The 15,263-nt window shown below is 36.4% G+C and overlaps 1 protein-coding gene across 2 annotated transcripts in view; it reads right to left on the reverse strand.

The window, feature by feature from the left end:
• The window catches only part of COL5A2 (collagen type V alpha 2 chain), a 148,486-nt gene that overhangs the window by 56,104 nt on the left and 77,119 nt on the right, over positions 1 to 15,263 (reverse strand). For both annotated transcript variants that reach the window (XM_065931912.1, XM_065931911.1), the window contains exons 4-9: positions 12,697 to 12,729; positions 11,332 to 11,364; positions 9,809 to 9,862; positions 4,986 to 5,096; positions 3,559 to 3,636; positions 1,395 to 1,439 (exon numbers count right to left, since the gene is read on the reverse strand). In XM_065931912.1, coding sequence (XP_065787984.1) covers positions 1,395 to 1,439; positions 3,559 to 3,636; positions 4,986 to 5,096; positions 9,809 to 9,862; positions 11,332 to 11,364; positions 12,697 to 12,729 — 354 coding nt within the window. The remainder of the gene's footprint in view (positions 1 to 1,394; positions 1,440 to 3,558; positions 3,637 to 4,985; positions 5,097 to 9,808; positions 9,863 to 11,331; positions 11,365 to 12,696; positions 12,730 to 15,263) is intronic.

Consider the following 15,263-nt stretch of genomic DNA (forward strand, 5'->3'; position numbering starts at 1 on the left):
AACCTTAGCATCATGAAGAATCTTTGAAAAACATATTTAATATATTTTTTCAGTTCAGTTGCTCAGTCGTGTCTGACTCTTTGCGACCCATGAACCACAGCACACCAGGCCTCCCTGTCCATCACAAACTCCCAGAGTTCACCCAAACCTATGTCCACTGAGTTGGTGATGCCATCCAACCATCTCATCCTGTCATCCCCTTCTCCTCCCTCCTTCAATCTTTCCCCAGCATTAGGGTCTTTTCAAATGAGTCAGTGCTTCGCATCAGGTGGCCAAAGTATTGGAGTTTCAGCTTCAACATCAGTCCTTCCAATGAATACCCAGGACTGATCTCCTTTAGGATGGACTGGTTGGACCTCCTTGCAGTCCAGGGGACTCTCAAGAGTCTTCTCCAACACCACAGTTCAAAAGCATCAATTCTTCGGAGCTCAACTTTCTTTATAGTCCAAATTTCACATCCATACATGACTACTGGAAAAACCATAGCCTTGATTAGCTGGACCTTTGTGGACAAAGTAATGTCTCTGCTTTTCAATATGCTGTCTATGTTGGTCATAACTTTCCTTTCAAGGAGTAAGCGTCTTTTAATTTCATGGCTGAAATCACCATCTGCAGTGATTTTGGAGTCCAGAAAAATAAAGTCAGCCACTGATTCCACTGTTTCCCCATCTATTTGCCATAAAGTGATGGGATTGGATGCCATGATCTTAGTTTTCTGAATGTTGAGTTTTAAGTCAACTTTTTCACTCTCCTCTTTCACTTTCATCAAGAGGCTCTTTAGTTCTTCTTCACTTTCGGTCATAAAGGTGGTGTCATCTGCATATCTGACGTTATTGATATTTCTCCCGGCAATCTTGATTCCAGCTTGTGCTTCCTCCTGCCCAGTGTTTCTCATGATGTGCTCTGCATGTAAGTTAAATAAGCAGGTGACAATATATAGCCTTGACAAGCTCCTTTTCCTATTGGGAACCAGTCAGTTGTTACATGTCCAGTTCTAACTGTTGCTTCCTGACCTGCATACAGGTTTCTCAAGAGGCAGGTCAGGTGGTCTGGTATTCCCATCTCCTTCAGAATTTTCCACAGTTTCTTGTGATCTAAGTGAGTGAAAATTAATTGAATACAGCCCATTCAGTGAGCATTGTTGTTCAGTCACTCAGTCGTGTCTGACTCTTTGTGACCCCATGAACTGCAGCATGTCAGGCTTCCCTGTCCTTCACCATCTCCCAGAGCTTGCTCAAACTCATGTCCATTGAGTTGGTGATGCTATCCAACCATCTGGTCCTCTGAGAATTACAATATGCAATTTAAAGCCTAGCCAAAAGCAGTCAAGTCCCAGAGAATGTATTTATTTTTCTTTTTTTTACAGTATGTGATTTAATTATAGAAAAACTTACCTGCTGCCCTTGTAAACCTTGAGGACCCCTTGGGCCAACAGGACCCTTAAAAACAAATGAAAAGAAAAGTTGCATAGTGTTCATGACAATTAATTCACAACTCTCAAAAATGTTAAATTAACTTTAGAATATGGAAAAATGAATCTCTGACAGTGAAAAGTGATGACACTGTCCTTCTGTATTCACCTGGAATACAGCTAAATTCAAAAAGGTTAAAGTTTGGATAATGTTTAGGATCATCTTAAACACACATTCAGAGTCATGAAAAGAAATAAAAATGCCTGTGCACACCCAATGTCTTGGGATGAGAACTCTTGCATACTTAAGGGGTGGTTTAACTGAAGCAGAATAACCAACAAAGAAAAGTCTTGGCAAGCATAAAGTTGTTATCAAATCGTCTATTTAATTCTTAAGCTTCACAGCAAATAACTCATAATTTAAATGAGCATGTTGAATTAAATGCTTATGAAACTATCAACAATAGCAACTGGATTGTTTTAAATGATCTGGGGCACTGAGTTTTGTAGGTTATTTCTTTCTTTCATGACATACATCTAAAGTTCCACACAGACTTCCCCCATTTATTATGAAATGCTTACAGTGTGACATAACAAAGGTAAGAGAAGGAAAATGCTATTTTAAAAGTTTTTAGTAAATGTCTATGTAATTTTTTTTTATTGTCAAACTTTAAAAAGTGAAAGCAATTAAATCAAAACCTAGTTTGTTCTTATGGTGAAAATAAATTTTTGTTTTGGATTGATCAGATTTTTAGCTAGCAAGAAAATAAGAGCTTCATTTAAAAAAAATAAACACACCTGTAACTTGAACTTCAAATGGTTAAAAACATGTATTTCAGAAAAATACCTCCAGTTAATCATTGAATGAGACCATACTGCTACTGACTTAGAATGTGTATAATTAAACAATGTTTAAGTGACTTAAAATATATACCAACAATGTTTAAATTACTCACTGGCCTTAAGGATGGGTGTGTGTCCACAAACACTCCATTTTGTCTGACTATCTGCAGTCCCATGGACTGTAGCCCATCAGGCTCCTCTGTCCATGGGATTCTCCAGGCAAGAATACTGGGGTGGGTTACCATGCTCTCCTCCAGGGAATCTTCCCCACCCAAGAATCGACCCGGGGTCTCTAGTGTCTCCTGAATTAGCAGGCAGGTTCTTTTTTTTTTTTTTTTTTTCCATTTATTTTTATTAGTTGGAGGCTAATTACTTTACAATATTGTAGTGGTTTTTGCCACACATTAACATGAATCAGCCATGGATTTACCTGTATTCCCCATCCCGACCCCCCCTCCCACCTCCCTCTCCACCCGAACCCTCTGGGTCTTCCCCGTGCACCAGCTCTGAGCACTGGTCTCATGCATCCAGCCTGGGCTGGTGATCTGTTTCACCCTTGATAATATACATGTTTCGATGCTGTTCTCTTGAAACATCCCACAGCAGGCAGATTCTTTACCACTAGCACTGCCTGGGAAGCCCAAAGGATAGGTAGAAGGGGTGTTTATCTATGCAGCCTGACTTTACATTGTCTGAAATGTCATTAATCTGGAATGCCTTTGAATTATGTTATGAGCAAAAAAGTATGGAAGAGTTGCTTTGCAAAGAGTTAATTCATTTAATGAAATTACATTGTTCCAAATTCCCAGGTTAAAGTAGAGAAAATGGGAATCTTCCTGGCTGTTGAAGAAATGCAAAAGAGAATGCTAATGGCCCAGTAAGTAAATTTTAGAGTTGTCGGCATAAGGCAACCAGAGAGTATTCAGATAAGTAAGGAAATAATATAAGGAAATAATAAATTTTGCCAAATAACTTTCTAGCAATACCATAAAACAGACTTTGCTTTGTTTTTTTGTTTTTTTTTAGTTTTTAGAAAGTACAGTTTTTGTTGAGGTGGTGGTTATAAGTTAGGTGAAAAATACAGACAGTCCTTTATTAATGAAGACAAATACTTTGCACAGTTACAAATGGAACACCACTGGGCTTTCAAATATTACACAGCAGAGTTTGATAAGTAAATCGAATGAATGGATGGATTGATATATTTTAAGAAGACACTTATTACTTCTTAACTAGCTAACTCAAAACTCTCTGCATAATCGTTTTTCCAAAGTACTTTGATTATCAATAAAATCTACACTTACCACAGATCCAGGCATCAGGCCTACTTGACTCCCAAGTCCAGACTTTTCATCTAACCCAGCCATCTGAGCTGAAAACGGCTGTTAAAGCAATGTGCTGACATTATTTCCATAGTAAAAGATACATATCAACATACTTTATAAACTGAGAAGTGTACATTCTCTGGGATTCTTAAAGAATGACTCTTTTGAGAATCATTGTAAACTTTTGACTTTAAAGCAAGGAGGAAGATTCAAGCTGTTTTCATTGTATGTGTTTTTGAGTGAACAATCTTCCTCATTATGCTGCTTCAAAATAATTACTGCAATGGGCCAAATGCCTGATACTTGATAAAAGCATGGATCATTCTGATAAGCATTTAGCCAATCTGATCGATTTCAGGTTTAAGTCTCTTTATTTGCTTTCTTCCCATTGTTAGAACATGCCAAACATCTGAGCAAAACCTAAAAGTGCCTTTAAAACATTTGTCCTAAGGATTTTTCCATTATACCAGACTGCTTTACTTAGATGGTATTCTTCTTTCTTTGTTAGTGGTCAGTAAATTTTAACTGTATTTATGTAAGTTGATTAAAATTTTATGATCTTTTAAATGAATCCTCTAATATTCCAAAATCGATAACAGTTTTACCTTCTCTCCTTCACATCTAAATATCTCTGATAACCCAATTGACTAAAACTGTCCATTTTCATTCCAGGAGTTCTATCAAATTAAAGATTCTAATGGGAAAAGAAGGTGCATATTTTTAAAAAATAAATTGGCAATTCCTTCTACAATGAGTTGAAAAGCAAATGTAAAAATTGTTGTAAAACAAAAATCACATTTCAGGGTTCCATTCATTCGTTGCTGTACTATGCAATTTGCTCATAAATCTACTCAAAATTCTGCCACTAAGAATTCAAAGAGGCAGGCATAGAAAGACATTTCGTTTTATTTTATTTCTGGTAGGAACTTAACATTCAGAGACGTAACCAGAACGCATATTTAACATCTACGCAGTGGCCCTTTCGCAAGCATCATCCCGGGTGTGTCATCTTTCCTTGGTGGGAGGACATGACACAGATTTTTTTCAGCATTCTGAGCCAGGAGAACAAAAAAGGAGAAAGACGTATTTCTCTTTCCAATTCACGGTGGGAAAAATATTAGTGGTCCTTTAGAATCAACAGAAAGAGCAAAATCCCAGTGCCCAGAACTGATATTAGGAGATATAAGCCGTTTGAAGCAGCATCTTTGAAAAGTGATACTTTGAGTTTTCCGACAATTCCCTGTGGAATTCCTAGTTTTATTGTTACTCACAGCAGCATTATGTTCATTTAGCTGCTCTTACAGCTAAGGACCAATATGTGAACTAACACAATTTAAGATCCTAATAATATACCCCAAACTTAAAATATTGTCTAAAGAAGATATTAAGCAATGCATACCACTCACCCTGCTCATGCCATCAGGTCCAGGGTGAGACGGATGCCCAGGAGGTCCTGGGGCACCTGGCTGACCAGGAACACCTGGTTCTCCATCAATTCCCTGAGGACCACGAGGCCCCTGGAAAAATAAACCAGAAGAAACTAGAACCCATTGCCAAATATGTACTAAGGAGAAAACAAAAACCACAAATTTCTTGATGGAGATGAAGTGTTCATTATTTTTTTAAAAAGAGCAATCTAGCCACCCCCAGTAATTTCATCAGCTACACCAAAACTGCAGATTTCAGCACTGGTCACAGCCTCTGCCATCAGGAGAGGACACATTCTGGGTAGGAATTTTACTCTTGATATGTTAGATTCCCAGGTATCAGCTCTTTTGGAATAATTATAAGAGTGTACTCAGTTTGTCAATATTCTAGAATAAGTTTCCTCACTTGTTTCAATTTTGCTGTTCAAGGGTATTTAGTCAACAATTTCTAAACTCACTTGTCTTAAATTAACTGTGTATGTTCCTGCTTAACTTTTCCCCACTTAAAAAAAGAACTTTATGGATCTTTGAACAGTGTTTGTGGTTTTCCTCAGCTAATTTTTAATGTTTTACATAGTTGCTGGCTCAGAGTAGACAGCATATGAGTACTACATTTTCACATTTCAGTTCCTTTACTCTCGTACTTGAAGTCTGATATACTTTATTTTCCCTACTACTCCCAAAAGTAGACCAGCCCCATGAGAAGAGGGAAAGGCACGGGGACTCAGCCAAGTCTAGTTCTCAGGGAAGTGAGCAATGAGTTAGAGCTGCCAAATTCCACCCTCCTCCTAACCCACATTCTGAAGGCAGCTTGGGGAACAGCCACGTCCCCAGTTCTGGAAATGCTCCATCTCCTAACCTCACCATTCCCACAAGTCTTGTTAAGTATTTTCTAGCTTTTTAACCCTGGAAATGCATAATAGGACCAAAGAAAGAAAAGGAAGAATCAAAGAACTCAAAACTCAATATGATTTTACTAATTAGAAGCAGGGATGTATATATATATATATATATAGATCTCTCTCTCTCTCTCTCTCTCTCTCTCTCTCTCTCTCTCTATATATATATATATATATATATATATATATATATATACATATGATGAGTTAAACAGTAAAGGAGGTTTACCATGCCTACACCTGAGACTCTATCAGCATACAATAAGCAAACATGAGCTCATACAGTGGAGGGAGGAAGCATAGGACACACAGAGTGGGGAGGAGAGGTGGCTTGCAGATGATGGTTTGGGGGAGGGTGGCATAAGAGCTATTCAGAAATGTAATTAATATATTCTTATATATTAAAACACTCCTGTTTGACATGTTTACTTCTTGGAGTAGTGGAATAATTAAACAAAGTTATCTATTCAAACAGAAGTAGATAACAGCCTGAAAAACACTCACATTTTGAAAACTGGTTTCTCAGAAACTGACTACTCACTCTACTCTTTTTTCATTGTATTACATAATGGAGGCTAATTTTTCATTGCTGCCTAAGACTTCCAGATCATACAAATGTGACACCATGATCTGGAAATGTATGCTGTCAATGGTGGCATATAAAACATAGTTGTCTGACCTACTCAGACAACTGTGTGTGGAAAACTTAATGTGTTTTTAAATGTGAAATTGCTAATTAATAATCAGGTATCATTAATACAAAAAAAATGAGCTAAAACATTCTCTCTGCTCCCAAAGAGATTTCCAAAGCAAAATCAAAAACTACATTTAGTGTCACTGGGAGTAGAGAGAGGTTTGGGTAATATTAATCCTCAAAAATTGGGTCCTTTCCCCAGCCCTCTGTGATTAAAAATCCTGTTTCAAAGTCTGCTTTGAAGACAGCCCACTTTTTCACTGACTTCATGATGCATTCTATGCCTCCATGGTATCTCCTATAAATAGCCTACATGATTTACTTTTATACAAATTGAGGTTAAAATTAATAAAAAAATTTGTGAAAATTATCTAAAACTAAGTGAACATAATAAGCAAGACTATAAGTGAAAATAAGAAAAAAAGCATATAATATGTGATATTTTGCTGATAAATATTTAAAACAAAAACTATAACTTCAGAACACATTAAAATATATATTTTCATATTTCCACGTGTGACGAATCACAAAAGTTTTGTATCAAGGTAAGCATTCTCTCTATAATCATTCTTTCCCCTCCCCCAGGATACTTCACTATCTCAGGAGGCAACCCACAGTAAAAAATACTTGTAGATTGTCACTAGGTGGCAACGTTTAAACATTCACAAAGAGGAATAATAATGCCCCCAAATCAAAAAGAACTTTATCACCCACATTATGAAGTGTGAGAGTTAGTAATAACTGGTATATTCTCCATTTTACAGATGAGGAAAGAGAGCTACAGAGGTTAAGTGACAGGCGCAATTAGAACTCAGCACACCATTGATTGTCGTCCGTCTCCTGACAGGTTGCTAGTTTGTCTCTATGAAGTTCTCAGGACAATACACTTCAAACGAAGGATATGTGTGAGCGAGGACCAGGGTGATCACTGGCTAGTCAGGAGGGCTTTGTGAGAGGATCTCTATATCAGAAGCTCCCAATTTTGAGCACTTTGCTCCCCTCCCCACTGCCAGGGAGCATTTGGCAGCACCAAGAGATGTTTGTATTCGTTACAGCGGTATGGGGGGGAGCAGGTGTTCCTACTGGCATCTGGGTCGACACCAAGAACGCTGCCAAATTATCCTACAAAACACAGGGAATTATCTGTCCCCAAGCATCAGTGGTGTTAAGAGTGAGAAACTGCTCTATTTTATAAGCTTTCTGTAACATTTGACGGTAACAAAGGGGAGAACAATGGCATATGTGACTGCATCACCAGCCTATTTTGTGGCATCCACAGCATCTGTCCAGGTAAGGCTCTTAGGCCCAGCCCGTCTTAGGACCTGAGGGAAAGCATTCTCCCTGCAGGTATTTGTGACATCATGCCAGTATCTTGGAGAAAGTTGTGGTGGGAGTACTTATACCAGAGAAATCAGCACAAGCTATAGGCATATTTCTTAAAATAAATTTAATAAAATAAATTTATCTTAAAATAAATCAGTTATTATCAAACACGTGGCCATCACAACACTGCTTGCTAGGATTAAGAGAGGAGCAGATTTTCCACTTGGGTATCTACCAGCACTGTCTTGCTCAATTCCAAATAAATAGTTACTTCTCACTCTTTTTAACACACACACACACACACACACACACACACACACACACACACTTCCCATTGATTGTCTCAGACTAAACCAAGATAGGAAATGGAGCTTAGAACATACTAAGTCGAGAAGAGAAGAGAAAGGACAGAGAGACTAAGAGGAGTGGGGAGTAGATTCATTGAATCCTAACAAGAAATTCTGTAATTCCAACCATGAGTTTCACATCAGCTTCCACCTACACTTAGGACTCAGTTTTATCAATTATTCTGGGCACAAGTACATTGAGGAACAATGTTTTCTGCATGACCACCCACCCTCCACCCAACTGAAGTCATGTTCCACCTGTCTCTGCATCCCAGGCTTCTGGACAGACATCCGAATGTCTACCAATGGGGTTTCAGCTACCAATGCCGGGGAGGTAGCATGGCAGAACACCAGTGAAGAATGGGCCATGAGGTCATTGGAAACCAGCTTTACTGCCCACCTACATGGCTATGACCTTCTTCCTTGGGGCCACAGTCGTTTACCTACAAGCCTGCAAATAATTTCCATAACTTCAGTTGCAGTTTGGAAACAGTACTGGCATCATTCCCTTCTCGGTGAAATGAGTAGAATCGAAAAACAGTATCAAAGATGAAACCAGTGGCTAGGGTTCCTAATAACACCATCTAGAATGTTTTTTTCCTTACTTATATATTTAAGGTGGTTTGTTGCTTCCTTGCTCATCCATTTTTCCCATTTAGATATGGATAAGTACATATTTGGAAGGTTAAAAACCCATAGAAAGTTACATCTTAGTAGATATCATTAGACAGAAAATTAAACAGTTTGAATTTTTCAGATTGAAACATAGGATAATCATAGATTCATCTGAATCTATTTTTGATACACAAATTCATCTAAGTATTTGGTATTAATATATAAAAGACAAATTTTGAGGGTGAGATATAAAAAAGAAAAATGATTGCTATAATAGGACTTCTTAACAAGAGAAAACATTTAGCATGTATTATATAATAATCTCATGGCTTATCTCAAGAACATAGAGTTGATTATTTAAATTTAAAGGTATTCCCTATGGTAATGAATTTATTAATATTTAAAATTACTCCTTTGATAGCTCTGCAGCAGATGCCCAATGAAAAAGGCAGTATTACTCGGGAAATCAATTCATTACAGAACCACTTGAAAGAAAATTTTGTCCTCTTATAATTTCTTTTTCCTTTATCCAATTTGGTTATTCCTAGAGCAACCACAGATCACATAACTTGGGCGTTTTCTCTCAAGGATGCATTGTTGGCATTGTTTACTCATAAGTTACAACTTCTGAAAACAATATGAGGTATTCATTATGTTTCCTTAGATTCTACTTTAATTTGACCTCATAAAGGACACATGGATATCATCTGTGTTATCTGAGAGGATCATAGGTAATTATTAGCATGTGGTGTTTTCCTCTGAATCAGGATCAATGCACAATCGCTTCATGACCTGAATTCTATGTCGTGTTTAATAGACGTGAGAAAGGAAAACTGCCACTGGCTCTTTGCTGCACCCTCGGAACTCGCCATAGATGGGCTTGCTCGTTCAAGTTCACGAAGAGGGGGCTCCACCGCAACTTACAGGTTTTCCTTTTGGGCCCCTCTCTCCTCTCGGTCCTTGTGATCCTGGTGGTCCCTGAAACAGAAAATGATGGTTATGTCTGTAAAACATGTATACTTCAGATAATTTTGCTCTAAAGGTTACTGATATAAGAAAATTGGAAGACAGAAATACCATCTATTTTAAAATTTCCGCTGAAGACAACAGAAAATAAAGTCATGCATGTATAAAAGTTCTGTGTATACAGGAAGGCTATTTATTTTCACACTGAAGCTTAAAGACTTGTGAAGAAGTAAGTATAACAATGTGGTACCCAATGAGTTGTATAAATTAGTTTGAACAAAAATTGTAAATTTGCAAGGATAATTTTTTTTTGCTCTCTTAGACACAGAAACTTACAATTCAAATTTTGAGAACTACATTATTGTCCAAACTCCAAATTTTCAATTTTTCTGAGGAAAGGTATGAATTCATGTTGGTACACAATATCCCAAACTATTCATCACTATTCAAGATGCTGACAAAAGCAACGGCAAAACAAGCTTATTCTGCTACTACCTTGTATGCCTTCAAGTATCCAATATCATTTTTTAATTTTGCCTCACCTCCATTGTAAATTTAAAACCCACCAAGAATTTTCCAAATGGTAACTTCAATTGCAGTTATTTCTCCATTAAAATAACAAATGATTATTATATTTCAAAACTGGTTTTTTGTGCTTATATCTTAAATTAACTTTTTTCCCCAGAAAATGACAGTTGCCAGGAGAATTTTATTTCTCTTCAAAAGAGTTTCAACTGAGTGATAAAAATTTGATTGTACAGTTACTCAATCCAAAACATAATGTTGTTTAAAAGCAAATGCTTCAGAACAACTACAGCAGATCTGTTGAAGTTTATCAATATTTCACTTACATTGATCTAATGTGCTTTAAAATTTTCATGAATGTGTGTGTGTGTGTGTGTGTGTGTGTGTGTGTGTGTGTGTGTGTGTGTGTGTGTGTGTGTTATACATCTGGCTACCTGTGAATGCTACCACTAATCCAAACCTGAAATCAGTAGTCTTTTATGCTAAACCAGAAATATGCCATTCTGATATATATCTTCTCAAATTCTACTGTAATATTTACTCATATCAATATAATACATATTAATATACTGTTATATAATGTAATAGTAAATATTACAATAGAATATATCAGAAATATATCAATAATATCAAATTCTATCAATTTAATTTTAATAACAGATGGAATTAACAGTTTATTTCATGAAACAGATAAAAGGAGTCTACCCTTAATCATTGTCAGCAAGACTAATTTGCCCTAATTTCAATGAGTACAGTTAATCTAAATAGGGTTCATCAATTTCATTCACTGCTGCAAAGAAATGTTTAAACTCTAAATTGTTTCAAAACAAAATGTTTCAAGAAACCAAGCACATCATTGTTTTATAATCTGTTGTCTTGTCGTGTACATAATATCCATAAAGATTCAGTATCTCAAAGAACTTAAGGAATACCACGAATACTGAGAAACTACTTACTGCAGGTCCTGGACGTCCACGTATGCCTGTCACCTAAACAATGAACGAGACAATGTGCAGAGATAAAGTTTCAAAAGAGTTTTAGAAAACTCAATAGTCAGATAAGAAGAACAACAAAAGGCCCAGTTGTTATTTTAGAACAAATGAATGTTAACAGTTGGTGCCCATTTCCTCCCTGACTTTCTTATAAGGCTAAGACATTAATTTAAATTCTAATACAAGGAGGCAGTACTGGTATAGTGATTAAGAGCCAATGCTGGATCCAGGAAACCTGCGTTCAAATCCTAACTCCAACCCTTACCAATTGTATGACCTTGAACTAATTAATTATCATCTCTCTACTTAAGATTCCTCTTCTGTAAAATGGTGATAATGATTATGAAATTAACTCCCTCTCAGAGTTGTTGTGAAGACAAACAAATAAATATTTAGGAAGTGCTTAATACAGTACCTTAGGCATTGTGCTTTTAAATGAACACAAACAATATGAATGGTTTCACTTTTTAGGTAATCTTTGTTAAAAACAAGTCATTTTAAAAGCAAAGCAAAAATGCAAATATTGTCAAATAAATCAACATGCTCTACTTTTGTCTTAACAAAATGATAACTCCTTTAAACCCAAGGAGAATAGTGAGGAACTTTCATCCTATATAATGATATACTTTACAATCATCTCCAAGTCTAAATAACTCTTAAGAACTCTATACACTATGGACTTTACATCATGATAATGACAAAACATCGGAGAAGGCAATGGCACCCCACTCCAGTACTCTTGCCTGAAAAATCTCATGGACAGAGGAGCCTGGTAGGCTGCAGTCCATGGGGTCCCGAAGAGTCGGACATGACTGAGTGACTTCACTTTCACTTTTTACTTTTATGCATTGGAGAAGGAAATGGCAACCCACTCCAGTGTTCTTGCCTGGAGAATCCCAGGGATGGGGTCTCACAGAGTCGGACATGACTGAAGTGAGTTAGCAATAGCAGTAGCAATGACATAACATATTTCCAGAAGTGTGGCACATTAAATCATACCTCTCCATTTGGATGATATAGCCAAATATACTATAAAAATATACATCTTAATTATCACTTTATATTCACATACAATATATTTTGTAAAATTTTGATTTACACCTTTAGTCATGGGATAATAAATAAATAAAAGTCAGAAAAAATAAACATGAAATATCATATTAAATTAAGAATTGATCTATTTTATTTTGCTTGTTTTATACTAAAAGTTTGGTTATAAAATAATTAAATTTCCTATTTTTGAAAATATGTGTATAAGCAATAATATACAATGATGCTATAACTAAGTTTATCAAAGGTACATGAAAACGTATATACATGTATACTTACAACAGGTACTAATCCTGGTTCTCCCTTTTGTCCCTACGAAGAAAAAAAAATTTTCAATTAGCAAAATATAGTGGCTTGCTGAGCATTAACATGTTATATCAAAATATTCCATGTAAACAATGGAAATTCATATGTAAGAAAGGTAAAAAATAAAATGAGAAAAAGGTTAACAATCAATTTTAGAATATTTAGTCAGACCTTATTCATGAAAAAAACACTACTTCTCTCAAAAACATGAAAATAGAATTAATCCACTGTGTGAAATGTGTAGTTTCCATTCCGTTTTTACGGCAATCAGACCCGAAGAGATGATTAGAGATGTCTGTGATGGAACTTCCCTGGTGATACAGTGGATGGGAGTCAACCTGTCAATGCAGGGGACACAGGTTTGATCCCTGGTCCAGAAGGATCCACATGCCACGGAGCTACTAAGCTCGTGCACACAACTACTGAGCCCGTGCTCTGGAGCCCGCGAGCGGCGACTACTGAGCCCAGGTGCTGGCAACTACTGAGAATGAGCACCCAGAGCCCACGCTCTGCAGCTAGAGAGGCCACTGCAATGAGAGGACCGCGCACCGCAGCTAGGGAGCAGCCCATTCGCTGCAGCTAGAGAAAGCCCGTGCAGAGCAATGAGGGCCCAGCACAACCAAAAACAACAAGTGTGCTTTAAGGAAAAAGAAATATAATTAAACACAAAGACATGCTTGTGGTAAAAAAATGTAAAGTCAAAGCACCATAGGACAAACTACCCAAAGACTGAAAACACAAAGGGAAATCTAGAATATGTATATATTTGAACTCTCACACTCATATTACATGCCATTTAGTTTTTAGTAACTTATCAGATGCCAATCCTAAAACACCTGCCATCTTTTTTTTTTTTTTAATTCATGGAAGACTATGAGAAATAACAAGAGATATCTGATCATCTTTTAAAGAAAAAAAGAAAAGAAAAGATATAATGATATTAGGTAATTCTCAATATCTGAGGAAAACCTAGAAAAATTATTATTTGAACAGGAAAACAAAAAATAACACAAGAAACTATCATAACTCAAAGTAAATAAAGCATAATTTGCTCTTATCTTTATCTTAACACCATCTTTGCATCTGTATCTTAACACCACAGATACAGACGGAATTTCTTTTGATTCTTAGAACTTTAGATTATCAAAAATTGTATTCTTATAGCATGATGTCAAGTATGTGGTTTAAATAACATTGGTGGAATTATATCTTTATATACCTCTACTGTGAACTCCCCCAGTGGCTCAGATGGTAAAGAATCTGCCTGCAGTGTGGGAGACCCAGGTTCAATCCCTGGATTGGGAAGATCTCCTGGGGTAGGAAATGGCATCCCACTCCAGTGTTCTTGTCTGGAGAATTCCATGGACAGAGGAGCCTGGCAGGCCACAGTCCATGGGGTCACAAAGAGTTGCACATGACTGAGTAACTAAGCACACACATACATGAGAATAATTCCTTTTTGGAACAAGTCTAAAAATACAAGTAAAAAGGGAGGAGAAATTACTTCAGCCAAAATTAGAAAAATGAGCCTTCCACTGTTTCACAATACTTGATATGGATTAAATGTTCTATAATCAAGTTTTGATAACAAATTTATCTAATGATTCTATGTATTTCTTATTTTGGAAATAAGTCAAAAACAGAAATATTTGTCACTTTTGTTAATGTGAGCTTTGAATAAATCAATTGTGGAATGATAGTTTTACTAAATTTGACTCTCATACCCCTGGGAAGCATAAAATTCAAGTATTCATGTTCAGATGAGAATTCCAGTTTAATTTAACTTCTCATCTGTTACTCATCACTTAATGCTATGTGGATATGCCTCATCACGTTTATAGAAGCCTTTACCATGGAGGCAGTCACAGTTATTTTTCCCACCATCACGGCATCTGCATTATTTGCCTCCTACAGGATTTTAACGAAGGTTCAATAATCATCTGGTGGTTAACATGAATAAATGAATAAATTATAAATAAAAATCAATATTATATAAACCTAGCACAAAGTGTGTTTATACAATATTGCTCTGCTCTCATATTTCTAATGACTTGATAATAAATGGCAGAGACATGAAGATAAGCACATAACTAGAATGTGCTAAATTAACAGCTGCTTTGAGGATGCCCTTCTCCAAGCTGTCCCACACCACCTTTGGAAAGAGGCAATAAACTAGATGACACAATCCAACAGTTGTCCCTCAGTAAACTAGATGATTACTAACCAAATTAAATTGATTACATCAAGGCAGTTCTCACAGTCAATTCCTTTTTTATTTCACAGATTGTTTATCTATTTACCTATTAATTCATTTATCTATCTGTTTGCATACTATATTCAAACATTTAAGTTTCATAATTTTTTAGCTTTCAAATGTAAATTAAATGTGAGCTGGCATTTGCAGTCCTTCTCCTCTGACATATATTGACATATAAATAGCTTCACTGATATTTATGACAAATAAGATGAATTTACGGTATTGCCCTCTGAGCCAAAAATGTAAGAAGTGACCAGGACCTCCCCTTGCTGACATCATTTTT

This window comes from Muntiacus reevesi, chromosome 3 (genome assembly GCF_963930625.1).
Source record: "Muntiacus reevesi chromosome 3, mMunRee1.1, whole genome shotgun sequence".
Lineage (NCBI taxonomy): Eukaryota > Metazoa > Chordata > Mammalia > Artiodactyla > Cervidae > Muntiacus > Muntiacus reevesi.